The sequence below is a fragment of the Salvelinus fontinalis genome, chromosome 31, assembly GCF_029448725.1.
Source record: "Salvelinus fontinalis isolate EN_2023a chromosome 31, ASM2944872v1, whole genome shotgun sequence".
Taxonomy (NCBI): domain Eukaryota; kingdom Metazoa; phylum Chordata; class Actinopteri; order Salmoniformes; family Salmonidae; genus Salvelinus; species Salvelinus fontinalis.
This window is the reverse complement of record NC_074695.1, coordinates 32,392,092-32,419,698: the sequence shown is the minus strand read 5'-3', so window position 1 is coordinate 32,419,698 and position 27,607 is coordinate 32,392,092. Positions and strand designations below refer to the sequence as shown.

The window sequence follows — 27,607 nt, the reverse complement described above, 5'->3', positions numbered from 1 at the left end:
TGCTACGCTAGTGCGGTCAGAACAACGGCATATAACAAAAAAAAATGTTTTTGGGGGGGTGGGCTATGCTCGGACCTTGCTCTGGCAGACTAATAATGGATAACTCATTTGGAATGTCAGTGGGAGAGAGCAGCTCTGAGAATGATAGTTGGGACTGGGAAGAGGGGGAGGACGCAAATAGAGAAACTATTCAATTTCCTGCGTTTATCCTTTGTCTCTGAGGTCTTCATGACTCTCCTGTGAAAGTGCTTTACCTCAACCATAGCCTTTACCTAACACATGACATCATATAAGTCATATTTTACTCATACATCAGACTGTATTCATATCCTATATATACTCTGTTGTCTGGAACAGCTGAGCTCTTGCCATTGTCTTTCTGTGGGCATTTTATACGCAGCACATATTTGCTTCAGTGGCATTTGAAATAATACACATGTGCTCATTACCATGCACATAGGATCACCATCATGTTCTTCTGTTTGTTTACAAATCCGACCATCCATCCATTTCTCCTAATTTCTTTCGCTCTGTTTGACTTGATCACCAATCACTGGTGATTGTATGCTCACCCCTGATAGATGAAGCCTCTGATAACCCCCTCCCACCTTTGCATCCCTGGTCACCATTTGTGTTTTCGTGTGTACGTTTCATAATATGACTTGTGTTTAGTATGTTGTCTCTGAATTAAAATAACATTTGAGGGAATGTGTTAGCTTTTTGTGCTGTACTTTGCATCATGAGAAGGAATAGAACCATGTAGACCATTCACCTGCCCACCTTTAACAAAGGACCTCTGGCTGCACACACACGTACCCCCCCCACACACACACACACACAGTAATGCGGTTTGCTATCTGCTGTGCCCAGCTGTCCCTACAGGTAAAGTGCTGCAATGTAAACGCGTAGTGACAGTCATTGTCATCAATAGATTGTATATGATCTGGACACTGTCTGTCTCTCTAACCTCCACAGCGCACAGAATACTCAGCCTTGTTTGCAGTTGTTCAAAGGTAACAGTATTGTGTGCTCAAAAACAACCCCCATTATGTGTGCACACACTTATTTTTCCCAAGCCTGTGTTTTATGTTGAGTATAAATTGTTTCCTTGTGTGTTCAGTCTTCCATCCATGCATTTTTTTTTTGTGTTGATGTTCAGTGTGACTGATGGTGTGTCAGTGACTGAGTGAAAATGGCAGTAAACAGATGGTGTGATTCTGTCTCCCTCAGCCTTGTCACAAAACCATCAGTCTAAGGCAGTAGGTTTGATGCTGAGGGGAGAAGGAGAGACTGGGCCAATCCATTGCACCGGGATTGTAGGGGGAGCGGATGGGGGGGGGGGGGTAAGGTTGGGCACTCCACTCCTCCGGGGTTGGACGGGGATCCAGCCACCATCACCTGTACGCTACAGACTGGATGAGATTGCAGGATGCAGCCAGGGGATAAGAAACTAGTCAGTTTCTAGGGATCCAGTGCATTTGGAAAGTATTCAGACCCCTTGACTTCATTCACATTTTGTTACGTTACAGCCTTATTCTAAAATGTTTTAAATTGTTTTTTTCCCTCATCAATCTACACACAATACCCAATAATGACAAAGCAAAGGCAGGTTTTTATAAGTGTGTGTGTGTGTGTAATAACTGATCACATTTACATAAGTATTCAGACCTTTTACTCAGTACTTTATTGAAGCACCTTTGGCAGCGATTACAGCTTTGAGTCTTGGGTATGACGCTACAAGCTTAGCACACCCATATGTGGGGAGTTTCTTCCATTCTCTTGAGAGGATCTACAGCTTTCAGGTTTGATGTGGAGCGTCGCTGCACAGCTATTTTCAGCTCTCCAGAGATTTTCGATCGGTTTCAAGTCTGACCTTGAGTGGGCCAGCCAGAGCCCATTCTGAGACTTGTCCAGAAGCCACTCCTGTGTTGTCTTGGCTGCGTGCATAGAGTTGTTGTCCTGTTGGAAGGTGAATCTTCACGCCAGTCTGAGGTCCGGAGCAGGTTTTCATCAAGGATATCTCTGTACTTTGCTCCTTTCATCTTTCCCTCGACCCTGACTAGTCTCCGAGTCGCTGAAAAACATCCCCATAACATGATGCTGCCACCACCATGCTTCACCGTAGGGATGGTGCCAGGTTTCCTCCAGATGTGGCACTTGGCATTCAGGCCAAATAATTAAATCTGGGTTTCATCAGACCAGAGAATCTTGTTTCTCATGGTCTGAGTCATTAGGTACCTTTTGGCAAATTCCAATGTCATGTGCTTTTTTTTCCTGAGGAGTCGCTTCGGTCTGGCCACTCTACCATAAAGACCTGATTGGAGTGCTGCAGAGATGGTTGTCCTGCTAGAATGTTCTCCCATCTCCACAGAGGAACTCTGGAGCTCTGTCAGAGTGACCATCGGGTTCTAGGTCACCTCCCTGACCACGGCCCTTCTCCCCCGATTGCTCAAGGCGGCCAGCTCTAGGAAAAGTCTTGGTGGTTCCAAACTTCTTCCATTTAAGAATGATGGAGGCCACTGTGTTCTTGGGGACCTTCAATGTTGCAGAAATGTTTTTGGTACCCTTCCCCAGATCTGGGTCTCGGCCCTCTAGGGACACTTCCTTCGAGCTCATGGCTTCGACCTCATTTTACTCTGACATGCACTGTCAACTGTGGGACCTTTATACAGACAGATATGTGCCTTTGCAAATCATGTTCAATCAATTGAATTTACCACAGGTGGACTCCAATCAAGTTGTAGAAACGTCTCAAGGATGATCAATGGAAACAGGATGCACCTGAGCTCAATTTCAAGTCTCATAGCAAAGGGTCTGAATACTTACGTAAGGTATTTCTGTTTTTTTATTTTGAACTAATTTGCAAATATTTTTAAAACCTGTTTTTACTTTGTCATTATGGGGTACTGTGTGTAGATTGATGAGAACAAAATAATATTTTAGAACAAGGCTGTAACGTAATAATGTGATAAATGTCAAGGGTCTGAATACTTTCCGTATAGATGGTTGTGTTGACAACAGTGGATCTCTGGTCTGACTTTGTATGTGTTAGTTTGTCTGCGTAATGAGGTCTTGTCCAATGGTGCCATCCATTTAGCGGTAACTCCTCTCGCTTTACAGTGCCTTTTAGAAAGTATTCACACCCCTTGACTTTGTCCACATTTTGTTGTTCCAGCCTGAATTTAATTATATATATATTTTTTTTATGTTGGTGCAAATATCTCCACTTAGAGCGAAAAGGAGAACACCATGTTTGTGAGAATCTCCCCTTTCCATAGTGGGGCATATTAGTTTGTAGCCCAAGCGGTTCGAATGCTACAGACAGTTGGCACATCGGCGGTACCAACTTCCGATGCGACCTGTGACACTTTTGGGGAACACAACATCGTGTTTGTGAGCGTCTCATATTTCCATAGTGGTCATATTAGTTTGTAGCCCCAAACGTTTGTACGCTACCTTTTTTTTCTTATGTTTGGACGCTACCATTTATCATGGTCTGACAAACACCGCTGTAGCTCGGCCACCTTCATGATGCGGAAGGCCGACATTGGCGGATGCGGTGGATTTGAGATGCAGCCCATGCCAAAAAATAAAACCGATTTCTAGCTAAAACTGATGGATTTTGATGGTGATTTATTTTATTATGTTACTTAGATTGGTGCATAGTGGTGGCTGCATCATGTTATGGGTATGCTTGTTTGTAATCGCGACGGTCTGGAGAGTTTTTCAGGATAAATAAACTGAACAGAGCTAAGCATAGGCAAAATCCTAGAAAACCTGGTTCAGTATGCTTTCCATAAGACAATGGGATATTCATTCACCTGTCAGCAGGATAATAACCTAAAACACAAGGCCAAATCTACACTGGGGTTGCTTAACAAGACAACATTGAATCTTCTTGGGTGGCTGAGTTAGATTTTCAAAAAAAATTATGGCAAGACCTGAAAATGGTTGTCTAGCAATGATCAACAACCAATTTGAAATAGCTTGAACTCAATCCAGGTGTGGAAAGCTCTTAGAGACTTACCCAGAAAGACTCACAGCTGTAATTGCTGCCAAAGGTGCTTCTACAAATTATTGACTCCGGGTGTGAATACTTATGTAAATAAGATTTCTGTATTTCATTTTCAATACATTTGCCGAACTTTCTAAAAACATGGTTTAACTTTCATTATGGGAATTGTAGAAATCAATTTGGAATTCAGGCTGTACCACAACAAAATGTGGAATAAGTCAAGGGGTAGAAATACTTTCTGGTGGCAATGTATAGCCTCTATCAGCCAGCGATGTGGAAGACTGACCTGCATCACTACTGGCTCACTTGGTGTACTTCAACGCAGCTCGCCATCCAACTTAGCATCACCACACTGAGCAATGAGCCATCACTGTGCTCTAAATATGGCTGCATGCATCTGATTCTGTACGGCGCTCCAGACATCCAGCTGTGCTGATCTGGCTCAGTCTCCGTGTGCAGCAGGGTGGTGGTGGCTAGGTCTTCTGCAATTGGCAGGCATAGTCTGGGGCATCATGTAACCTACTGTACAACCGTCATGCTAATAGGGCTACAGGCAGCAGATGCATTACTGTTGCTACTGCTGGGCCCTGGAGACATACAACCAGGACTGTTTGAGCAGCATAGCTACCTGAGATGGGGCCAGAATGACTCAGCGACACCATGAATGTCTGCTGTGTGTTAGTTGTGTAGAACTAGAGCAGCAGCAGTCTGTTTTTTGGTGCACTCTTGGTGGAAACATTGGGCCTGCTTGGCTGCTGCTCTCTGCTCCAGTTCTGAGCAGGCTTAGTGTGGAAAATCAGGTCATGAGCTACCTGAGATGGGGCCAGAATGACTCAGCGACACCATGAATGTCTGCTGTGTGTTAGTTGTGTAGAACTAGAGCAGCAGCAGTCTGTTTTTTGGTGCACTCTTGGTGGAAACATTGGGCCTGCTTGGCTGCTGCTCTCTGCTCCAGTTCTGAGCAGGCTTAGTGTGGAAAATCAGGTCATGAGCAATTCTTTCCCCCCCCTCCCTCATTCTCACTCTCCTTCCCTCATTTTCTCCCTTTCTTTGCCTCTCTGAATATCTGCCTCTCTCTGTCCCTCTGAATATCTGCTTCTTGCTGTTTCTCTTATTTGCTACTTTATTTGACTGTATAGGCTACATCTGACCCCTCTCTTTAGCATGTTCTTCTCTCGCTCTCTCTTCTCATAACTGATATCAGATTATGGGATTAGTGTGGTAGCTGTGCTGTATAAAACTGACAGATGGTGATAATGGTGCCCAGCAAATATGACAGAATCTGATGGCACTGTAATGACGATAAAGCTGACTATTAACATCATGATCATTGCCAACCAGTCGAATAACAAGGTAATAACAACAAAGCCATATTGTAGATTTTCTTTTTTCCGCTCCTGCCCTTATTGCTCCCCTCACTATTTCATTAATCTCTTTCTCTGGCATACACTATCATGGTCTCTTCTTTTCTCCCCCTCTTTTTCTCTCTGGCAGATGGTAGGTCTGCCGCTTTTTGTAAAGGGTGTTAGTGGGGGCGAGTTTTTGGGGGGTTCAAGTTTGTGGTGCTGCTGGTGACACATTTATCTGTGGCGGCTGTGGTCCCTTTTTTCCTAGACTGTGCAGTGGTGACAGAATGGGGTCTGCGCTGCTGGTGAGACCCAGTGAGAAGGGGAACAGATTGGTGTCTGAGCCTGAATGTCCTGACTCATTAATCTCCTCTTTAATTCATGGATTCACCTCCGGATGAATCAGCAGGGACACAGATACAAACACCCATTAGAAGAAGAGAAAGGGGTCAGACCCTCAATGCCAGCTCCGTCATGTGTAGAACCTACAGTAACTGTGACAGCCACCTGGGATGTCACCATAGGACCTCATCTGGGTTCAAGTTCCTTGATCCCTATTTACCTCCTTACCAGACCACATCCTAGCTAAAGTATTGTTGTCTCTAACTTCACCCTTGCGTGGGTGTTTTAATTAAATGGGCATGAATGGCAGAGTTGCTTAGTGTGGACTCTTGTGTTTAATCAGACACCAGTCTTTATAGCTAGATGGTGTTCTCCTTGAGCAGGCAAAGTTAAAGGCAGAACAGAACCTACCCCCGGGGACTTGCCTGGTTTATTAACCCATCCCCCTCCCCCACACTGCAGTGCCCCAAGCCCGACTCTCACACTCTCTGGAGGATGACTGTCTGCCAGTCCTCATAGCTAATTATGATCTGCCGACAGGCATGGTGAGTTGTTTTCTGAGGGTGGGAGCAGTGCCTCAACTCTAGTCTAGTTTAGCCCTGTATGCTTCAATGCAGCATCACATGATGGCTGATAAAGGGTCAAACTGTGGTCAATATGAACATATTTAGTTCACCATATTTGGCCAGCAGCAAGATGACCTCAAATGTCCTAAAACGCCACGGTTACTCAAAAGAATTTTAAAAAACTCTGACGTGATGTGGAACTGTACTTTTGCACCAGAAGCACAACATGTCCTGTGTGTTGCAATATGCAGGAATTGCTTTGGACTAGACTATAGCCAGTCTAGTGACGGCTTGTTTCTTACACTGTCATCCTCTTATGTTAAAATCCCCCCTCAGCTCTTGATTGTAACCAGCACCCTGTCTAGGGTCACACAACTGGGTCACAGAGAGACTTAGTTCGTTATGACTCAGCAAAGGTCAGAGGAAATTCAAAACATGTCCTTCTTATGAGGTGATGTACTCATTACTCAAGTACTGGATTCAATTCAGATCTCCAGCCCAATCACTGAAGAATGCAGCATTTGACAGGACATCCGGCCAGTGTGACCAATAGGTTTTGCAACCCTCCATTGTCTTCCGTTGGGCTGGTTTAAAGCTGATTCTGTCTTTTTTCTATTCAGAGGCCTCTCGGTGCCCAGGGCCATGCCAGTATGCTGGAGTTCACAGAAGTAGTTGAACATTCTGGATTACTTTCTGCATTTAAATGGAACGCTCCCCTTTGGCATTGTTTTAATTCTTATTCAACCATGTCCTGCTGCCGTTTTCCCTTTTGCTTGCCAGACTGACGCTTCTATTGAAAGAGACCTGACCAGATCAGCTGCTGCTGAGTTGTTTGAGAGGCTCTTGCCAATTCAGCCTCTCTCTGGGGAATTAAGGGCTCTATTATGGAGAGGAACACTTCGGTTTAGACTCCAAATATTGCTTAAATTCTCTAAAGTAACAAATTTCATTAAAACATTTGAAGTATTCTGACTAATCTAGTGGACAGTGTTTCACCATGGAGACATGGTTACAGGTCATGATGGTGGTGCAATAGTGAAGTAACCGATTACAAACTCAGGGGCCGGTGTTGATTGCCTTAATGTTCTGTCCTCTCAGGAATCTAGTCTTGGGCAATCTATCAGATCCGAGCACACGATCAGCTGCTCTCTGGTAACCATGGCAACATTCAAATGAAATCTTGTTTTTCCTCTGTCCCACAAACCCTTCTCACTCGTTCCCTCTTCTGTCTTTTTCTTTCTTCAGCTAACGGTTGAAAAACAGAGAACCCGAGGTTGGAAAACACCTTTTAGAATGGCTGCTGCTTAGCACATAGCATCTCTGGGGAACAGGTGCTGCTTAGCACCTAACATCTCTGGGGAACAGGTGGAAAAGTCTTTATGGAGAGAGTGAGCAAGTTTAGGCTTGGCTACCTTGCAGTAGTGACTGAGACTGAACCAGTCAAACGCGTACACATACATATTACAATGTGTCAGTGTGATTTACTGCCTGTAATTTAACATGTAGGCCTTTTCAAAACCCAGTTCTCTAGGAAAGTGTGGTCATACAGTAGGCCTATATAGATTCAATCGTGTGTGTGTTATAGGCATGCCTGGGCAGGTACAATGCGCTTCAGAGATCGATAAGCACTGATGACTACAGGGTTGAGTATGTTGCTGCCATGATGATGGATCGCAGGAAGCAGTGTGGAGCTTAGAGAGCTGAGTACTATTGCTCCATCGTGCAAGACAAACAAAGATGCATATGAACATAGATGGTAGAAAAATAGGGAGAAAGTGACAAGTAGCTATTTGGGAGAGGTAAAGTGAAATCTAGTATATTTCATGAAAAAAAAAAATTACGTTCGATTCCAACTGTCACTAATTGTCTCTGTACTCTAACATGCCTTATCGTAATCCCAAACTGCAATCTTTATTCTCTACACCACAGGTGTCAAACTCATTCCACGGAGGGCCGAGTGTCTGCAGGTTTTCGCTCCTCCCTTGTACTTGATTGATGAATTATGGTCACTAATTAGTAAGGAACTCCCCACAACTTGTTGTCTAGGGCTTCATTGAAAGGAAAAACCAAAAACCTGCAGACACTAGGCCCTCCATGGAATGAGTTTGACACCCCTGCTCTACACCCACAACATTCCTCCCATACCTCTTCAAGGAGTTCTCACGGGGAGTGATACTCTCCATGGCTGCACCTCTTGTGAAGTGCTGCTGGTTCCTGTGCTAGTTAAATGTTGACATTCCTTTTAGAATCTACTCACACACAACACGCCTACAGTAACTTGGTTTGCCCCTGGTTGTTTTTTTACAAGTGTTTCCACCGGAATCAATTAGTCAAGTGTGCAGTGATGAATGTGAACACTTTGGGTGTAATTGACAGTATTCATGGGAGTATGTTTGTATCTGTAGCTCTGCACTATTGTCTGTCTGGCAGTGCCAGCTGAAGGTCCTTAAGACTGGTCATTTTTAGCGTTTCGTTACCTCTCTGGCCCTGATAAAAATGATTCTCTGTCTCTATTGCTCTGTTATCTGCCCCCGCCATGTCACCGCCCCACTCTTTTTCTCAGAAACGACCTCTCCTAAGAAATCAATCTCTCGGTTCTTTAGAAGCCCTTTACCAGACTCTCACACATGCGTGCATTCATTATAGTAGACGCTCTTATCTCGAGCAACTTACAGGAGCCGTTAGGTTTAAGTGCCATGCTCAAGGGCACATCAACAGATTTTTCACTTTGTTGATTCGGGTATTCGAACCAGCGACCTTTTGCTTACTGGCCCAACATTCTTAATCGCTAGGCTACCTGCCACCACATGTATACACACAAACATAGCCGTCTTGGCTCTTTCCTGCTGTTTCTGTGCTTCCCTCTTCCCATATTCCATTGTTAAGTTTTCTGTATTGTTGAAGTCAGCAGGGAGGAGGAGTGATGATGTATCACCCTGTTAGAGCGGAAGGAAGCGGGGTGTCAGACGCACACCACACATCTTTAATCAAATCAGCATGTTTGGAATGTCTCCAATGATTCTGTCTTATTTGAGGCTGTGTCTGATTGGGCTCTTCTGAGTCCACATATGCATGTTCAGTTATGTCAACTATTTGATTTATAGTAATCTGTTTTGTTTCAGAATTATTTTTTATTTAGTTTACTGTCAAGACCGTCCACTATTCACTGCACTAAAACACCCACCCCAGCAAGCCATAACATCCGTGCCAGACACAATGATGAATCATCCAATGTGAGCTTGTACCCTCTTGTGGCTGTAGCCAGAACTGCAGAATGTTATGTCAATGTTCTGGGTTGTTCTCGAATGAATTACTGGAAGGGGTGGGCTAAGGATGACACGATGGTGGTGAAATTGTCAACAAGGAAAGTTATTCACTTGGGGGTTACTGCAGTTCAAATTAACGGCATGGGGAGGTTTTGTGATAGTGGAGGTGCTGGTGACATTTATATTTTTGTCTGTAGTATCGAAGCGATGATTGATGAAAAATGTCCAAACACTTTTTTCCCCCACTCTCACTAGCCCATTGCTTCTTGCTAGTACCTTACTATTGTAGCTTGGAGGTGTAGGGACACTTGTAGTTGTGAGGGGTGGGGATTGATTTTGTATGTTGTTATAACTTGTCTCAAAAGACACATTAAGCTTTGCCAACTAATTCTGATTACTTTCTAATCCGATTTGACTCCGATTTTAAGATTACTGTATTATATGATAAAGGGTGTAATTTCACCTAAATCTGAGTTTAGGGAGGATCTCATGTCTAATGCTGTTGAAGTGTTGTGGTTGCAAGTTCACCTTCCTCATATAAAGCCTCCTATTTTGCTATAGACCACCAAGTGCTAACAATCAATATCTGGATAATGTGTGCAATGCTTGATAGTCTATATGATGTTAACATGACCTGAATATAGACTGGTTTTCATCAAGCTGTCCACTCAAGAGGAAGCTTCTCACTGATTTACCATTGCCTGTAATCTGGTTCAGGTTATTAATCAACCTACCAGGGTGTTTACAACGACTACAGGAACTATATAATCTACATGTATTGATCACATTTTTACTAATCCCGCAGAACTTTTTTCCAGTGCTGTATCCAGACCCAGTGGATGAAGTGACCATAATATAGTGGCTATATTTAGAAAAGCCAAAGTTCCAAAGGCTGTGTCTCAAAATAGTGTATAAGAGATCATTCAAGAGGTTTTGTAGTGACTCCAATGTTGAAGATGTAAAAAGGATTTGGTCTGATGTGTGTAATAAGGAGCTTTCAGACGCTGCACTTGATGCATTAACAATGTTTCTTCCAGTTATTGACATGCACCTATTAAAGCGACTCCGGTACTTTTGTAGTAGTTCTGGAAATGGCACTCACGAGCCAGAAGTGGTCCCTGAACATTGCATACTACGTCACATATGGGCACCACGTCATTGCGCATCTTGCTAGCTGTCACTCAAATGGCGAGGGCCTGAAGCTCATTGACTAGAACTCGAATTCCTAGGGAGCTGGCCCAGAGTTCTTATTACACATTGGCACATCCAGCCTAGAGTGGGAGGTAAAAAAAATACTTGGTATTCGCCAAAGTTCCAGAGCATGTCTTTAAAACCTCTTAAGGATCCGCCCCTTTTTTCAATTTTCTCCTAAAATGACATACCCAAATCTAACTGCCTGAAGCAAGGATATGCATATTCTTGGTACCATTTGAAAGGAAACACTTTGAAGTTTGTGGAAATGTGAAAGGAATGTAGGAGAATATAACACAATAGATCTGGTAAAAGATACAAAAATCCAAAAGGGTTGTTTTTTATGTACCATCTTTGAAATGCAAGAGCAAGGCCATAATGTATCATTCCAGCCCATGTGCAATTTCGATTTGCCACAAGATGGCAGCAGTGCAGAGTTTTAGACTGATCCAATGAGCCATTGTGTTTCTGTTCAAAATGTTGTATCAAGACTGCCCAAATGTGCTGAATTTGTTTTATTATTAACTTTTCATGTTCAAAATTGTGCACTGTAATAGCTACTGTAAATTCGACAGTGCTGTTAGATTAACAAGAATTTAAGCTTTCTGCCAATATCAGATATGTCTATATCCTGGGAAATGTTCTTGTTACTTACAACCTCATGCTAATCGCATTAGCCTACGTTTGCTCAACCATCCTGTGGACGGGACACCAATCCCAAAGAAGTTAAGAAACTGACTGTTAGACCTGTTAAGGCTCCGTGGGTTGATTGACGTGAGCCATCATATACATGCATAAAAGATCTTGGTCCATCAATAATGAGAAGCCATCTCTTATTGACGACTCAAATGGAAAGCTACTGAAGATGGTAGCAGACTATATTGCCACTCCCCTTTAATCTGAGCCTGTCCTCAGACAATCAGATTGCTGCCGGCTCCTAGCAAATTAACAAAAATTGATAATTTGACCAGATCCAATGCTTCAGTGCAGCCTTTGATCTTATTGAAAATAATCTGTTATTGGAAAAATGGATGTGTCATGGCTTTACATCCTCTGCATTATAATGGGTTGAGCGCTATCTGTCCAATAGAACAGTGTTTTCTTTAATGGAAGCTTCTCTAATGTAAAACATATCAAGTGTGGTAATCCGTAAAGCAGCTGTCTTGGCCCTTTACTGTTCTATTTTTACTAATGATTTACCACAAACTTTAAACAAAATTTGACGAAGTGACTTGTTGGAAAGGTGGCATCCTATGACAGTGCCACGTTGAAAGTCTCTTCTGTAAGGTCATTCTACTGCCAATGTTTGTCTATGGAGATTGCATGGCTCTATGCCCAATTGTATACACCTGTCAGCAACGGGTGTGACTGAAATGGCAGAATCCACTAATTTGAAGGGTTGTCCACATACTTACTTTTATATATGTGTGTACTTACCCCACCAGACTTCACAGTCCCCAAATCCAGAATGAATTCCAGGCCATGCACAGTATTGTATTGAGCCATGATCACATGGAACCCATCTCAAATTACTCAAGCAAAACAAATGGCACAACACTGCTACCCTGTTTTATCTGACCTAGTTAAGGTATATGTAGTAATGTAAGTCTATTTTTAAATGCTAAGTATTTTTGTCGTATGTATTTTTTGTTTTGCGTTGGACTAGCTAAAGCCATTGGCTGTTGGAGATCTAAATCTAAAACTCTTAAGCACTAACGACTTCTCTCTCTTGTCTCCAGGACCGGTTTGCAGAGATCTTTGGGAAGGACGCTGCAGCTGAGAGCAGGAAGTCTCAGGAGAGCTTTAAGAAGTGGTTGCTGGCGGGGATGACACTGGTTACAGGAGTCATCGTAGGGTCACTCATTGCTCAGAAACGCCTGTGAGAACGACAAGCACAGACGCCGTCTTGTAGGGGGTGGAAATGAAGGAACTTTTTTTACTTTCGTATTTCTCCTTTATTTGCCAAGAAAGGACATGTTTACGGTTTAACCTTACATCCCACAATGCACTGAGGTCTCTCTGACAAACTGTTGAGATTAAAGAGAGAATGATGGTCACTATAATGTTACCCTCATCAAACACCTTCCTGCAACACCCTAAAACACAAGAAAATGGAGGTGATATAACTGTCTTGGACCAAATGTTCCTCAGTTTCCTTTTTACTCTTGCCTGTATCTTCTCCAATTTGCTGTATTCATTTGATTTTACAAATTTACTTTCATTTTGCATGATGTGCTCCATCTATAGCAAGTCTGTGCTGATGGGGCTAGTAAATCCCATCTGAGGTTTGTCTTGTTGATTGTCTCTAACCCCCACCAGTATGATGGTCGCCATCTGGACTGACAGAAGGAAAAACTTGCCACCTGTAAAAGGGGGGGGAAATAGCACTGAAAATCAACATCTGTCCACCTCAGTGTAGTTTTGACATGGCTGCTTTGTAGATGCAGTGCACTCCAAACAACCTAGCCAGAAGACAGCCAATATCACACTCACTAGCTCAATATGTTGTTAATTGTAAATGTATTTTTTTTTTCATCTAAGTTGTATGTGAGTGGTTAAGTGTAAAAGTGATTGAGACAGTTTTCGATCTTGACTCTAGTGCACCACGTCAGGGGCATTGGCCTGAAATGAGTGAGGTGATACAATTTTCCACGTGTGTTCATTGGTTTGTGTGTTATTTTTTTAAACCATTAAAACCCAAGTGATAATTTCCTGTCCTGATGGTGGTAAATGCGTACCTGACACACACACCGCCCTGGCTAGACAGAACACAAGGTGCATAACAAACCAAGAGCCAGTGATGAAGAGGAGTATTTATTCTAGCAGCTGTTGGTACAAAGGCTGTTTTCTTTTTATAATGGAGGAAAAGATTGTTCAGTATTTACAACTTGCAACACAACCTAATGATTTGTTTCACTAATAAGATAGATGAATGAAGCAGAAACGCTATTTAGTGGGTTAACAGATCCTTTAGAATTCTAACGTGCATATAGCTCTTGAGACATGAGAAACTGTTGGCAGGCAAGCTTCAGGGCGGGACCCATTCAACCTGCCACCTCTGTCTCCGTGCGTTCGTTTCCACACAATGTGGCACATTCATTTCTGTTCTCCCTGTCACGGCAGCTGAGGGCGTGCGTCACTCAACACAGGCCCACCTGCTGTTCAGAGCACATCTCCTGTCAAACCTAGTCGACAGAGACGGAGGAAAACCATTCCTTAGTTTCCAAAATCTTTAATTTAAATACTGTCAGTCAGGAGGGTGTTTGTCATCTGGCGATTTTATGGTGTCACGCTCCTGAGCTGGCAGGTGAGGAGAGAGGCGAGATGGGTGCAATCCATCTACTCACATTCAAACCTATCTCTGCTTCAGGGAATGAAGCCCTAGGGGGTCTTGTGTAGCAGGTACAGTTATAAACACAGTCCAGACTTACATCAGCCAGAGGCTCCTGTTTGCAGCTGTTTCCTGTTTCAAAGCTGGATTGATGCTCTCACACTTGCAGTGGTTTTTCCCCACCTTTTATTTGAGAAGTGTAGCAGAGCTATGTTTGGACTGAAGGCATAACTTTTTTTCCTATGTATTTTTATGTCAAAACTCAGTTTGTTTATTCAGCCCATGTTTTCTATGCATTTCCTGCAAAATGTTGGTGACATAACAGATTTAAAAGTACATTTCACATGTCTGCTTTTCTCTATTGGCAATGAATAACTTTGGTTTCATTAGGAAACAGACAAAGCCTGAAGTACAGTGCTCTCCAGGGTATTTAGGTGAGTCTGCTGATGTGGAGCATGTGTTCAGGTATGCCATCACCCTGCTTAGGGTCTTGATGCTCTCTTCTACCTGATTATTTTTCAGTCTGTCTTAACACATATTGGATTCTCCAGGGGTCAAGGTTTTCACTTTACCTATGACAATGCTACTTTTAGATAAATATTCGCCAACTGATCATGAACACACCATTTCATCACAGATCTGATTTGATGATACATTCCAATACAGTATATATTTTTCTAGTGTGTGCCCCACAGAAAGCTGCTTGCAGGCTTTTCTGCAATGTTATCTTTTTGTTATTTAAAGTTCCCTCCACCTGAGATTGTGTAGAATGGACTCTAGGGCAAATGTTTGCAGGAGGTACAAGAAGTAATCTAAACTGCATTGACACCACACTATGTACTAGTTATTTAAAACAATGATTTTAGAATAGTATCATAGCTTAGTAACATATTTAAGAAATAAAGTGGCTTTGAAATGTTATTTAAGATATTTAGGCGAAAGTATGTCCCTTCAAATGGCCTGAAATTTCATCTTTGTATATGGCTGCATTTACACAAGCAGCCTAATTTAGTTTTTCCAAACATGTTTTTCAGTTGTGCATTGGGGCTGTTTGTTTAAATGTATCCATTGTATTTGTGTTTAAACTGCTGAAATAGTTATTTCCCCATTTGATAGCAAAAAGCAGGGGTGTCGAGCTCATTCCGTGGAAGGTCAAGTATCTGCAGGATTTCTTTCAATTATGCTCCAGGTGTGGAGAGTTCATTAGTGACCTTAATTCCTCAATCAAGGACAAGGGAAGTGCAAAAACCCAGACACTCAAGCCCTCTGTGGAATGAGTTTGATACCCATGGTTTAAAGGAGTGAACATGTTGAATGGTCTGTCATACAATTCCAATGTAATGTGTAGATTACATGAAACTAATAAAGACCCATCTGGAACATGGAGAACACTGAATTTATTTCTACAGAACTAACATTATTTGCAATTTTAACAGGTTTTAGGGAAGGAGAACAAAGGCACAAGGATTTGATGTGTACACACTGATACTTTGAACAGTTGACCATGAGTAGAAATTCCTCTAACAAAATATGCCTTGGGTTTCACAGCAAGGGGATAATACAGAAGTCTGGGTTTTTTTTGTTGGTCCTGACACATTCACTTAAGGCCAAATCAGACAGAAGACCACAGGAACACTAAAGCAGAAATTAGGTTGAGGACAAGCAGCTCATATTATACTGTTATTTTCTCAGATGGAGAGAGAAAGAAACCAGTTTAGTCATTTATTACTCAAATAGTAAGAGAATGGATTCAGATGGATGGATTGCTGTTATGGTGGCTGAACAGAGGCTCAAGGTGTCAAGTTGAAACATTTCTCCTTCCAGCAGTGGTCTATTCCCTTCCTTTACTTCCATTGTTTGTTCTTGTAGTCCCACTGGGCAGAGAAGCCCGTGATTGGATTGATCCGCATATCCAGCATTCTCTGGATCTGCTTAGCCTGCCACTCCTCACCAAAGGTATGAGGTTGGGGTGGGTACACTGGGACAAAGGAGAAAAAGAACAGCAAGTGTAAGGATGGAACAATTGCCCATCCATGTGATAATGGCTTGAGGAAGTTTAGCAATCAACCATGAGAAATGCAGTAGCATAAAATAGTTTAGACATGGCATAAGGTTGAAGGAATGAGGAATCTGGAAAGCATGCTCCAAATGTTAAAATACCCTTTAATTAAGTCTTACCATAGTGGCACTGCCAAAAGACCACCAGACCAGTGATGCCAAAGACTATGAACATCCCACCAATCACAGTCTTCCATTCATGGGAGGGCCTCTTCATCTCAGGATAGGTGTGGTTGAACTTCAGCCTGTACACTGGGATACAGAAGGAGAAATATTAAGAATAGCAGGATTAAAGGCTGTGACATGTGAAGGAATGAGAGGGGCTTACAGGCGATTTTCTCCTCCTTGGACAGTGCAGTCCAGGGACCCTTCTCCTTCTGTTTCAGGCTCTTATCCGTAGAGTCGAGGACATCCTTCCATGGTCTGTCTGGCAGAGGGGTGTCCAGACGATCCAAGTACATTGGCTGGGACATGTCCAAGTTGTCGGAGACCTCTACAGTACAGGAGATGGGACACATCGTTGATAGAAAGTATGTGGGAGAGTTTGCGGTGAAGACCTCAGGTATGTGCTTGTAGCACCATTCAGTACTTGAAAGTCAACACCACCATCTCCTGATAATAAATGCAATGGCACAGCAGGCCATGCCATTTCAAATGTACCTAGCTTGAATAAAAGCGTCTACACAACACCAGAGCTCTCCAACCCTAATCTAGCACACCTGATTCTAATTAGCAGGTTAATAAGCTGAATCAGGTTAGTTACAACTGGGGTTGGAGTGAAAACCTACACGAGGGTAGATCTCCAGGAACAGGGTTGGAGAGACCTGAACTAGGCTGTGTAGTGACTTTTTAATACATTAGAAAAAATATTTTAAATAAATTATTCCAACAGACAATTATGCATGCAGTTCAACGTCGTCAATGATTACCTTGGTGGTCATGGCTTGACATCCTTGCACCACTGTTTGTCAGTGCCAAAACTGCTCGCCTGGAAAGCAAGCACCCCACACATCCTTTTGTCAGGTGAAGCATCTGAAAGACAGGTGAGGACGAGACAGAACAATATTTAACCCCCAATAAAATACATCTCCACATAACTGATAAGTACAAAAGTGACCAGGTATTTTAACAATAACCCAGGCCTTCCCGCTCTGCGCAATGCCGTAATAACAAAGGTTGAGATGAAATGGCCTAGTTTCTTTAGGGACTTCAAAGACTAATTTGCAAGAAGTCAAATCCATGGGCTAACTGGCTACTGAAGTTACTGCCCACAAGCTCACCTTCAGAAAGTGATTAACAATTTCTTCTGACACCTGTTTAAAGGCTATGCACTGATTGACTAATCACTCTCACCTGTGCAAGGCTAACCCTTCTCAAATCAATTAAAATCAAATGTTATTGGTCACATACACATATTTAGCAGACGTTATTGTGGGTTTCATGACTCCAACGGTAGATGTTGGGATCTGTCAGTGTGAGAGAGAATGGCGGAAGCGGATACTGACTTTGAATTTGATGGCGCTAGCAAAGATGACAATGAGGGTGCTGAAAATACTGGATGGACTACAGTCGCTAAAGCATGAGAGCTAAAATCACAGTTAAAACACTGTCTAGTTAGCATACTCCTCATGTCACAACTACTTAACAGTTTTGTAGTAGGAGTGCAGTTTGAGGATGGGAAGATGTACCTGGAACATGCGCTTTGATGTTGCCAAGATGGTGAAGAAAGTGATGGGTTCTGTGGAATCTGTGAGGGGACCAGGAGTGGAATTTTGTAGATTTTTTTGGTAAAACAAACAGAGCGTGTATTGCGCCTCACAGAATCAAGGAGAAAGACTGCTTTCGATTTTCAGAGCAGGGCACCAATCAAGGGTGTTATTTCTGGAGTCTTTGTGGAAGTTGGGGCTGAGAAGAATGAACATTTCTGAAGTAGTTGGGGCTTGACGATTGAAAAGAAAGATAAAGAGCATGTCTGTGTTGCTGTTTTTGATGTGGAGCCGCTCCCTACACATGTCAAGATGGGATATGTGAGTTACCCTGTGAGGGCATTTGTCCCCAGGTTACTGCAGTGTTCCAACTGCAAACCATTTGGGCATGACATTGTGTCAAGTGTTTGCACAGAGCATGACTTGACTGATTATTTTTCCTGCGGAAGATGATGACGTTGGATGTCGCAATTGTGGTGGGAAGCATGCACATGACTTCTCTGAATGTCCTATAAGGGTGAAGGAGGCAGAGATGGCTAGGATAAGAAATGTTCAGCGTGTCTCCTATGCCGAGTCAGCTAGAAAATTAAAGAATGTTCTAGTGGTTTGGTTGTCCTGGAGACACCACAGTCCAGTGCTATGGGTGCCGTTCACAAGGTGCAGGATCCAGATACCCTTGTCGTGAAGAAAGTAAATAGTTTGGCATTTATTGCTATGTCGATAACCTGCACTGCGGGAGTGGAAAGATCAATAATCATTGTATCTGCAGCTGAACACTTCTTGGGAATGATGGCTTGCTGACTGGAGCAGCAGTTCCGTCCTCTCATGTCACCAGATCTGAGTAGGGCTCTGAGTGTATTTTGAAGGACAGAGTTTTTTGTTTGTGTTTTGTATTACTGATGTTTGAGTGGATTAAAGGTCCCGCACAGTAAAATAAAATAAAATGTTATTTGTCACAAATAAACAAAAGTAAAAAATAAAAGAGCAACAATAAGATAACAATGCCAAGGCTATATACAGGGGGTACCGGTACCGAGTCAATGTGCAGGGATAGAGGTTAGTCAAGGTAATTGAGGTAATATGTACATGTAGGTTGGTGTAAAGTGACTATGCCTAGATAATAAACATAAAGTAGCAGCAGCATAAAAAAGGGGGGGGGTGGGTCAATGGTATAGAGGTCCTGGATGGCGGGAAGTTTGGCCCCAGTGATTTACTATGCCGTACACTCTCTGTAGCGCCTTGCGTTCAGAGGCCGAGCAGTTGCCATACCAGGCGGTGATGCAACCAGTCAGGATGTTTTTGATGGTGCAGCTGTAGAACTTTTTGAAGATCTGAGGACCCATGCCAAATATTTTCAGTCTCACGAGGGGGAATAAGTGTTGTCGTGCCCTCTTCACGACTGTCTTGGTGTGTATGGACCATGATAGTTTGTTGGTGATGTGGACACCAAGGAACCTGAAGCTCTCAACCTGCTCCACTACAGCCCTGTCGATGAGAATGGGCTCGTGCTCGGCCCTCCTTTTCCTGTAGTCCACGATCATCTCCTTTGTCTTGATCACGTTGAGGGAGAGGTTGTTGTCCTGGCACCATACTTCCAGGTCTCTGACCTCCTCCCTATAGGCTTATCGTAGTCGGTGATTATGCCTACCACCGTTGTGTTGTCAGCAAACTTAATGATGGTGTTGGAGTTGTGTTTGGCCACGACTCCAACACAGGAGGGTACTAAGCATGCACCCCAGAGGGGACCCCTGTGTTGAGGATTAGCGTGGCAGATGTGTTGTTGCCTACCCTTACCACCTGGGGGCGGCCCGTCAGGAAGTCCAGGATCCAGTTGCAGAGGGAGGTGTTTAGTCCCAGGATCCTTAGCTTTGTGATGAGTTTTGAGGACACTATGGTGTTGGACACTGAGCTGTAGTCAATGAACAGCATTCTCACGCAGGTGTTCCTTTTTTCCAGATGGGAAAGGGCAGTGTTGAGTGCAGTAGAGATTGTGTCATCTGTGGATCTGTTGGGGCGGTATGCAAACTGGAGTGGGTCTAGAGTTTCTGGGATGATGGTGTTGATGTGAGACATGACCCACCTTTCAAAGCACTTCAAGGCTACAGACATGAGTGCTACCGGTCTGTAGTCATTTAGGCAGGTTACCTTGGTGTTCTTGAGCACAATGACTATGGTGTTCTGCTTGAAACATGTAGGTATTACAGACACTTGCCAGTTGGTCAGCGCATGCTCGGTGTACACGTCCGGGTAATCCATCTGGCCCTGCGGTCTTGTGAATGTTGACCTGTTTATCGGCTATGGTGAGCATGATCACACAGTCGTCCAGAACAGCTGGTGCTCTCATGCATGCTTCAGTGTTGCTTGCATGGAAGTCATTTAGCTCGTCTGGTAGGCTTGCTTCACTGGCAGCTCGTGGCTGGGCTTCCCTTTGTAGTCCTTAATAGTTTGTAAGCCCTGCCACATCCGCCGAGTGTCGGAGGTGGTGTAGTAGGATTCAATCTTAGACCTGTATTTACGCTTTGCCTGTTTGTCTGAGAGCATAGCGGGTTTTCTTCTAAGTGTCTGGGTTAGAGTCCCCCCCCCTTAACGCGGCAGCTGTACCCTTTAGCTCAGTGCGGATGTTGCCTGTAATCCATGGCTTCTGGTTGGGGTATGTACATATGGTCACTGTGGGGACTTCGTCATCGATGCACTTATTGATGAAGCTGGTGACTGATGTGGTAAACTCCTCAGTGCCATCAGATGAGTCCCAGAACTTATTCCAGTCTGTGGTAGCAAAACAGTCCTGTAGCTTAGCATCTGCGTCATCTGACCACTTACGTATTCAGCAAGTCACTGGTACTTCCTGCTTTAGATTTTGCTTGTAAGCAGGAATCAGGAGGATATAATTATGGTCAGATTTGCCAAATGGAGGGCAAGGGAGAGCTTTGTACGTGACTCTGTGTGTGGAGTAAAGGTGCTCTAGAGTTTTATTTTTTTCCTCTTTTGCACATGTAACAGGCTGATAAAAATGAGGTAAAACAGATTTAAGTTTCCTTGCATTAAAGTCCCCTGTCACTAGCATTTTCTTGTTTGCGTTTGGCTTTATACAGCTCGTTGAGTGTGGTCTTAGTGCCAGCATATAGATGAAAATTATCTTCGTAAATAGTGTGGTCTACAGCTTATCATGAGATACTCTACCTCAGGTGAGAAAAACCTTGAGACTTCCTTAATATTTGATTTCGCGCACCAGCTGTAATGGACAAGCAGACACAGTCTGCTACCCCTTGTCTTACCGGAGGCAGCTGTTCTGTCTTGCCAATTCACAGAAAAACCAGCCAACTGTATATTATCTATGTCGTCGATAAAATAGCACAATTGGTTAGGAGCCCGTCCTACTTCCCAATAATTTTTTTTGCATGACCAAAACATCACCCATCAAATTTTTACACTATTAAAATGCTCAGAATTGAAGAAATCGTACATTTTCTACCATCTAACTATCAGGACGCCTGAAAGAACAGGTTGAGTAGGCGGGGAGTTTATATTCATGAGCTCGCCTTGACTGACAGTTGTTTGAAACACCATTGTGGTCGTTGCCAAGTAACAAGGTAAATAATGGGCCACGTCCTTCCGAGCCTAAATGGTATAGACCCTATCGGTATTAGATAGAATGTCGCGACCCTGTTCACCTGTGGGAAAAACAACCTGTGGTTACCTAGGTTACACCATTGGCTCACAGCAAAAACTTTACCTTTTTCAAACGCAATTTTCTTGTTCTCTGATTTGTTTTAGTAAATTACAAAACTACATTTAAGAAAAGTACCACATGTCTAAAGATTACTGTTCAAAATGGTCTGCTTCCTAGTGTTCTCACTACTTAGAATAACATAATATTGGCCAGCAGCATACCACCCTGCATACCACTGCTGGCTTGATTCTGAAGTTAAGCAGGGTTGGTCCTGGTCAGTCCCTGGATGGGAGACCAGATGCTGCTGGAAGTGGTGTTGGAGGGCCAGTAGGAGGCACTCTTTCCTCTGGTCTAAAAAATATCCCAATGCCCCAGGGTAGTGATTGGGGACACTGCCCTGTGTAGGGTGCCGTCTTTCGGATGGGACGTTAAACGGGTGTCCTGACTCTCTGAGGTCATTAAAGATCCCATGGCACTTATCGTAAGAGTAGGGGTGTTAACCCCGGTGTCCTGGCTAAATTCCCAATCTGGCCCTCAAACCATCATGGTCACCTAATAATCCCCAGTTTACAATTGGCTCATTCATCCCCCTCCTCTCCCCTGTAACTATTCCCCAGGTCGTTGCTGCAAATGAGAACGTGTTCTCAGTCAACTTACCTGGTAAAATAAATAAATAAATAAATAAATAAAATATTGTATGTCTTCACTCATGCCCCTTTTCATGACGATGCTAGCAGTCACTCAAGTGAGTACTAGCTCGCTACTGACCAGAACATTAAGCTAGCCAAGACCAATAACACAAACAAACGGACTATACTATACATTCTTGCATTCTATCTACCCGCTATTCAAAGTGCTCTGAACAAATTAAAGGAATCGTTAACAAACTTTTAAAATGTTTTATTATATATATATATATATATTTTTTTTTTTAAATAAAATAAATAAATTATTTTTTTATTTTTTTAACAACAAATCAACAAATCAATACAGAACGTACATGAGGGAACACAAGTATATATAGATTATATACAATGGACAATCGAGCTAGGGGGTACAATATCACATTACAATTACACAAGGACCATACATACACTTAGTATTTAACTGTCTTAAAATACAGTTCAATTTCTTTTTGTAGGGTAAGAAAATGTGTTTTTTTGTTTGTAAATTTACATTTGTGTATATGAAATTTGGCCAAAAGAATAATGAAATTAATTACATAAAAATGTTTCAGCTTATTTCTATTGTATGTAAAGAATCCAAGCAGTACATCTCTCCACAATAGTGTAAAACCTTCATAAATGTGTTAAATTATACATCTACTGATGTCTTGCCACAGTTTTCTTACATGAATACAATGCCAAAAACAATGCAACACTGTTTCTGGGAGGTCATTACAAAAGGAGCAATTTGAGTTGATGTTTTCCTTAAACTTCTTCATATGGTGGTTGGCAGGATAATATTTATGAATCATTTGAAAGGAAACTTCCTTAATTTTGTTAACAAGTAGGTATGTGTGTGGCAACATCCAAACTTTTTTCCAACAGATATTATCAATAAATCCATTCCAATAAGGCATGACATAAGGTATAGATACAACATCCTGCTGAAACAAGATCCGTATCGCTCTGTTGTTGAATGGACCAAATGAGAAACAAATCTTTCCTCCTGATGAGTCAAAGGGTCAATAGAAGGTAGGCTCTGAGGGTCAGGTCATGACACGTTCCTGAATAATAGAGCAACACCTGAGGGAATGGCGTCTAAAACAATTGCAAAATCTTTAGGTGTTACAGGGACCTTGTAAAGTGATAAGAATTCCTTATAACTGAGTAAAAGACCCTCTGCATTTACCAGTTGGCTCACCAATAGGATATTATTTCGGAACCAATATTCCAAAAACAAAGAATTATTTTTATACAATATATCCCGATTATTCCATATAATAATATCTGTGTGGAGAAAAATTGTGTTTATAAATTAAGGACCATAGCCTCCCGGGTGGCGCAGTGGTCTTGTGCTGACTGCGCCACCAGAGTCTCTGGGTTCGTGCCCAGGCTCTGTCACAGCCGGCCGCGACCGGGAGGTCCGTGGGGCGACGCACAATTGGCTTAGCGTCGTCCGGGTTAGGGAGGGTTTGGCCCGTAGGGGTATCCTTGTCTCATCGCGCTCCAGCGACTCCTGTGGCGGGCCTGGCGCTAACCGAGGGGGGCGGGTGCACGGTGTTTCCTCCGACACATTGGTGCGGCTGGCTTCCGGGTTGGAGGCGCGCTGTGTTAAGAAGCAGTGCGGCTTGGTTGGGTTGTGCTTCGGAGGAGGACGCATGGCTTTCGACCTTCGTCTCTCCCGAGCCCGTACGGGAGTTGTAGCGATGAGACAAGATAGTAATTACTAGCAATTGGATACCACGAAAATTGGGGAGAAAAGGGGATAAATAAATAAATAAAAATAAAAAAAGGACCGTGACAAGAAAACCTGCCGATGAAAAGCAGAAAGTTTCACTGGAATTTTGTCAATATTATAATTGCAAAACAACATGAAGTTAAGGCCACCAAAAGTAGAGAAGACACGATGAGGAATAAAATTCCAGATAGAAGTGGGTCTTCTTAGGAATTGTTTTATCCAATTGATCTGGAATCGTTCACATACATTGGCACATTCTAAGATCCAATGACAGTATTGGTAATGTGTTTTCGACCCTCCCTTGGTCATATTCTCGCGAGGCAGATTTCTGGGATCAATTGGTAAACTCTGTTTTACCACCCCAAGATATCCCTGCACAACGTCTATTTGCGCCCCAACTGGATGGAAACTACAAGTGTAATGGCTGTGCTCAATGCAATGGTACTTATAAATGTAGATCATTCAAACACCCCCAAACAGGGAAACAAATCACAATCATCGTTATCACGTGCTCCCCTAAGGCAGTTATTTATCTTATAACTTGTCCTTGTGGGTGAAACAAAGACCGAATTAAAAGTACGAATCTCGGAGCATCGAAGCACCATTAGGTCCAAAAACTCAACTTACCCAGATGCGTCCCACTTTTTGGAAGCAAACCACTCGATTTCGTCCCTACGCTATATTGGCATTGAACATGTCACCCTCCCTAGGAGAGGGGGTGATCTCGATAATTTATTGTTAAAACGAGAGGCTGCCTGGATCTTTAATTTAAAGACCCTCAGTCTCAATGTAGACTTTGATCTGAAGCCATTATTGTGATTTTGCTATTGTAAATATTTGTAGGCATATGTAGCCAAATTGTATCTATGATCGTATGCTATCGATTTGTTTTTTGTATGCTATTTTAATATATAACAATTAACCAATGATATCAGACCACACCCGGCCATGATTACAGACACCTACCTGTGTGTGTCTTTTGACAGTATATAAATTAGTCACCCCCCAGTGTTTGTAATTAAACCCTGATGAACACATCTTGTCTATCGACATGTTGGACATTAGGTTATTACATTTTTGCATATGAGCTCCAAGAGTGTGCGTCTCTCCTTTAATTTTTTAAGTGTTCTACTCCGCTAGCCAGCACCTCACCTAAATAGGTGTGCGTATATTTCGCCTCTGAATCAATGAAGGTAACCAGTAGTGGACTTGTGATATTTGTTTGTGTTTCTTCTGACCAGAAGAAACGCACACCTATTTTGATCTTAGGAACAGGGCACTGTTGAAAGGAGTGATTTCTGGGATAGAGTTAGGTGTGGAGTTGAAGCAATTGAAGTTGAAGATTCCTGGTGTTTGTGATGCCTGTTGTTTGATGCGACACAGACCAGGTGGTAAGCATGGTGAAACGGAGGAGTAGCTCAGTCCTTTTGAGTCATTCTTTATCTGACAGTCATGTTAGGATATATCAGTTGTCCTGTTAGAGCTTTTGTGTCGAATCCACTGCACTGTTTCAGGTGCAACGTTTATGGTCATGTCACAGCAGTTTGTAGGAGGGAGATTCCAAGATGTGGGAAGTGTGCAAGAGGGCATGGGACAAAGGATTGTGTAGTTTCGGTGGATAAAGTTTGTGTGTGTCAAATGTAGGGGTGCCCATGTCAACTGTAGGGGTCCAGCACAGAGGGAAAGGCCAAAGAGTGATATATGCTTCAGTAAGGTTTGTTTCTTAGTGTTCATGGCAATGGTTATCAACTGTACTGCAGAAATGGAATGCAAATCCCAGAAAATATATGTTGTGGAGGCAGCTGCACAGAATAATTTGGGTATACGAGATGTGACTTCAAAAGAGTTACTGGGTGTGTTGAGTGGTGGTGTCCTGTCCTTCCAGGCCGTTGGCATGGTGCAGGAGCAGATGGAGTCAAAGTAGTTGAATGGGGTAGTGGGTTTTTAATGAGTCTAGGGTTAGTTTTAGTTTTTTTACTCATTTATTTGTAATTTTTATTTCTTTTTTTTCTCATTGGATTTATATTATAGTCCAGTTGGTGGCGGTAATGCAACACATTGAATGACAACTGCCGTTAAACTCAAAAGGGAATGAACATTCTCTTCGGTTGAGGAAGCGGATCAATGGACAGTGGATGAAGCGAGATGGTGGTTGGAAGAGCGTTTGTTTGAAATGGAAAAGCATCGCGGTAGTGTTTGATAAAGAAGAACACCAAGACGAAGCAGCTTCTTTATAAGTGGGATGCACTGTTAAGCGCTACATACCGAGGTGTTCGTGCTGATTGTACGGAGATTGACAGCCGGTTAAATGGCGTCCCTTGAAAAGGAAAGAACAAGATGTATTTCAGGAGAAGTGCAGTATTATCATAAGGAGACGTATACTTGGAATATGGAGGGGAAAAAGAGAGGCAGGGGTCTGAGAGAAGGGGAGGAAGAGGGTAAGCTTGAGTCGGTTAAAAATTGAGGGAAAAGGGAGATGGTTGGTTCAAGAAGAATGGTAGAAAGTGCCGGTCCTTTAAGTTTGTTTATTTCCATTTTGGGTTTCCCCTCTTATTTTCCGCATCCAATAGTGAATGCAGAACTTACAAATGAGCGAGAAATAGCAAAAGGTTAAATTACTACACACCATTAACGGGTTAGTGTTTTCTCACGGCCATATCTCCATGTTACTATGCTTGTTTACGGAAGACAGACGGAAGTGGTGACCAGCTAATTAGCTATCTAGCATGCCCTGAACACCTGTGTGTAGTCGGCCAACTGGAGGCACGACGTGTGGATCTGTGTAAGTCTGTTAACGTTACAGTAAGTGTCTTTTTTTTCATTGAAAGATTCTTTCTCGCTCATATGGAAGATAAGGGACATATGTTTCAAAAACCTTTTCGCAGCGATGATTGTTGACTTTTCTAACACAGCGTCGGAATTGGAGTTTACACAGCTTTGCCCATGGCTGGCCAACTGGGTTTTCGAGCGTTAGGGCGCACCAAACACCTGTGTAACGGTAGAAGGACGCCAGAAACGTGTTCTAACTGAAAAATACTATCGGCTGCAACTGGGTTAAATAATAATTAGAATAGTATCATATGGTCTTAAATGGTCTTACATTTCGTCTTTGCATTGTGTATTTAAGTAATTGTTAGTTGTTTTTTTGCGTTACATGTTGACATATGAGGTGAATAATGCAAAATATGTGTATATACTGTATTCTATTCTATATTTTACCGTAGTATCAGTCTATAGTCTTAATTACATTCCTTTACTTTAGATGTGTGTTGTTGTGAAATTGTTAGATATTACTGCACTGTTGGAGCTAAAAACACAATCATTTCGCTACATCCGCAATAATATCTGATCATCCTCTTATGTGACCAATAAAATGTGATTTGATTTTAGAGAAAAAACAAGTAACTCCATGGTGTATAGTCTGTTTATATGTTTTACGATTCCAATGTAATGTCTTAGATTAGATGCAGCGACCAATTTTGAACATGGAGAGAACACTGCCGTTTTATTTTGGGGGTTTGGGAGGGATAAGGGGAAAGGCCAGAAGATATTCATTAAGGAAAACTCAAAACAAAAATCATGACTTGTTCCTGTAGGAGAACATCCAAATAAAGGTTATTCTGTAAGTTAATTTAATGGTGTCCCTTGCCTGTAGTAAAGCTGCTCAGCGCGTTTGGCCATACATGATCTTCAACTTGTTTGCCATCCATCTT

The 27,607-nt window shown here is 42.6% G+C and overlaps 2 protein-coding genes across 5 annotated transcripts in view; one reads left to right on the top strand and one right to left on the bottom strand.

Moving 5' to 3' along the window:
• LOC129830054 (bcl-2-like protein 1) overlaps positions 1–15,437 on the top strand; it is a 22,811-nt gene extending 7,374 nt beyond the window's left edge. For all 3 annotated transcript variants that reach the window (XM_055892235.1, XM_055892236.1, XM_055892237.1), the window contains exon 3: positions 12,466–15,437. In XM_055892235.1, the coding sequence (XP_055748210.1) occupies positions 12,466–12,609 (144 nt within the window). In that variant the 3' untranslated portion in view covers positions 12,610–15,437. The remainder of the gene's footprint in view (positions 1–12,465) is intronic.
• Positions 15,435–27,598, bottom strand: LOC129830056 (cytochrome c oxidase subunit 4 isoform 2, mitochondrial-like). 2 transcript variants are annotated; one of them, XM_055892241.1, is made up of 6 exons: positions 26,521–27,598; positions 26,160–26,211; positions 17,045–17,147; positions 16,444–16,608; positions 16,236–16,367; positions 15,435–16,035 (listed from the first exon to the last, which is right to left on the bottom strand). In XM_055892241.1, exons 3-6 carry the CDS (start codon positions 17,145–17,147, stop codon positions 15,902–15,904), a joined length of 534 nt encoding a protein of 177 aa, XP_055748216.1. In that variant the 5' UTR covers positions 26,160–26,211; positions 26,521–27,598; the 3' UTR covers positions 15,435–15,901. The 2 variants fall into 2 exon arrangements, with proteins under 2 accessions (XP_055748216.1, XP_055748215.1); XM_055892240.1 differs by having other exon boundaries at positions 26,160–27,598.
• Between the last annotated feature and the right edge of the window lie 9 nt (positions 27,599–27,607).

Coding starts and splice junctions, on each gene's coding strand:
- LOC129830056 (XM_055892240.1), bottom strand. CDS start 17,147: ATGCTTCACCTGACAAAAGGATGTGTGGGGTGCTTGCTTTCCAGGCGA. Junction 16,609..17,044: donor GTCAAGCCATGACCACCAAG/GTAATCATTGAC, acceptor CCTGTACTGTAG/AGGTCTCCGACAACTTGGAC. Junction 16,036..16,235: donor CTTTTGGCAGTGCCACTATG/GTAAGACTTAAT, acceptor CCTTTGTCCCAG/TGTACCCACCCCAACCTCAT.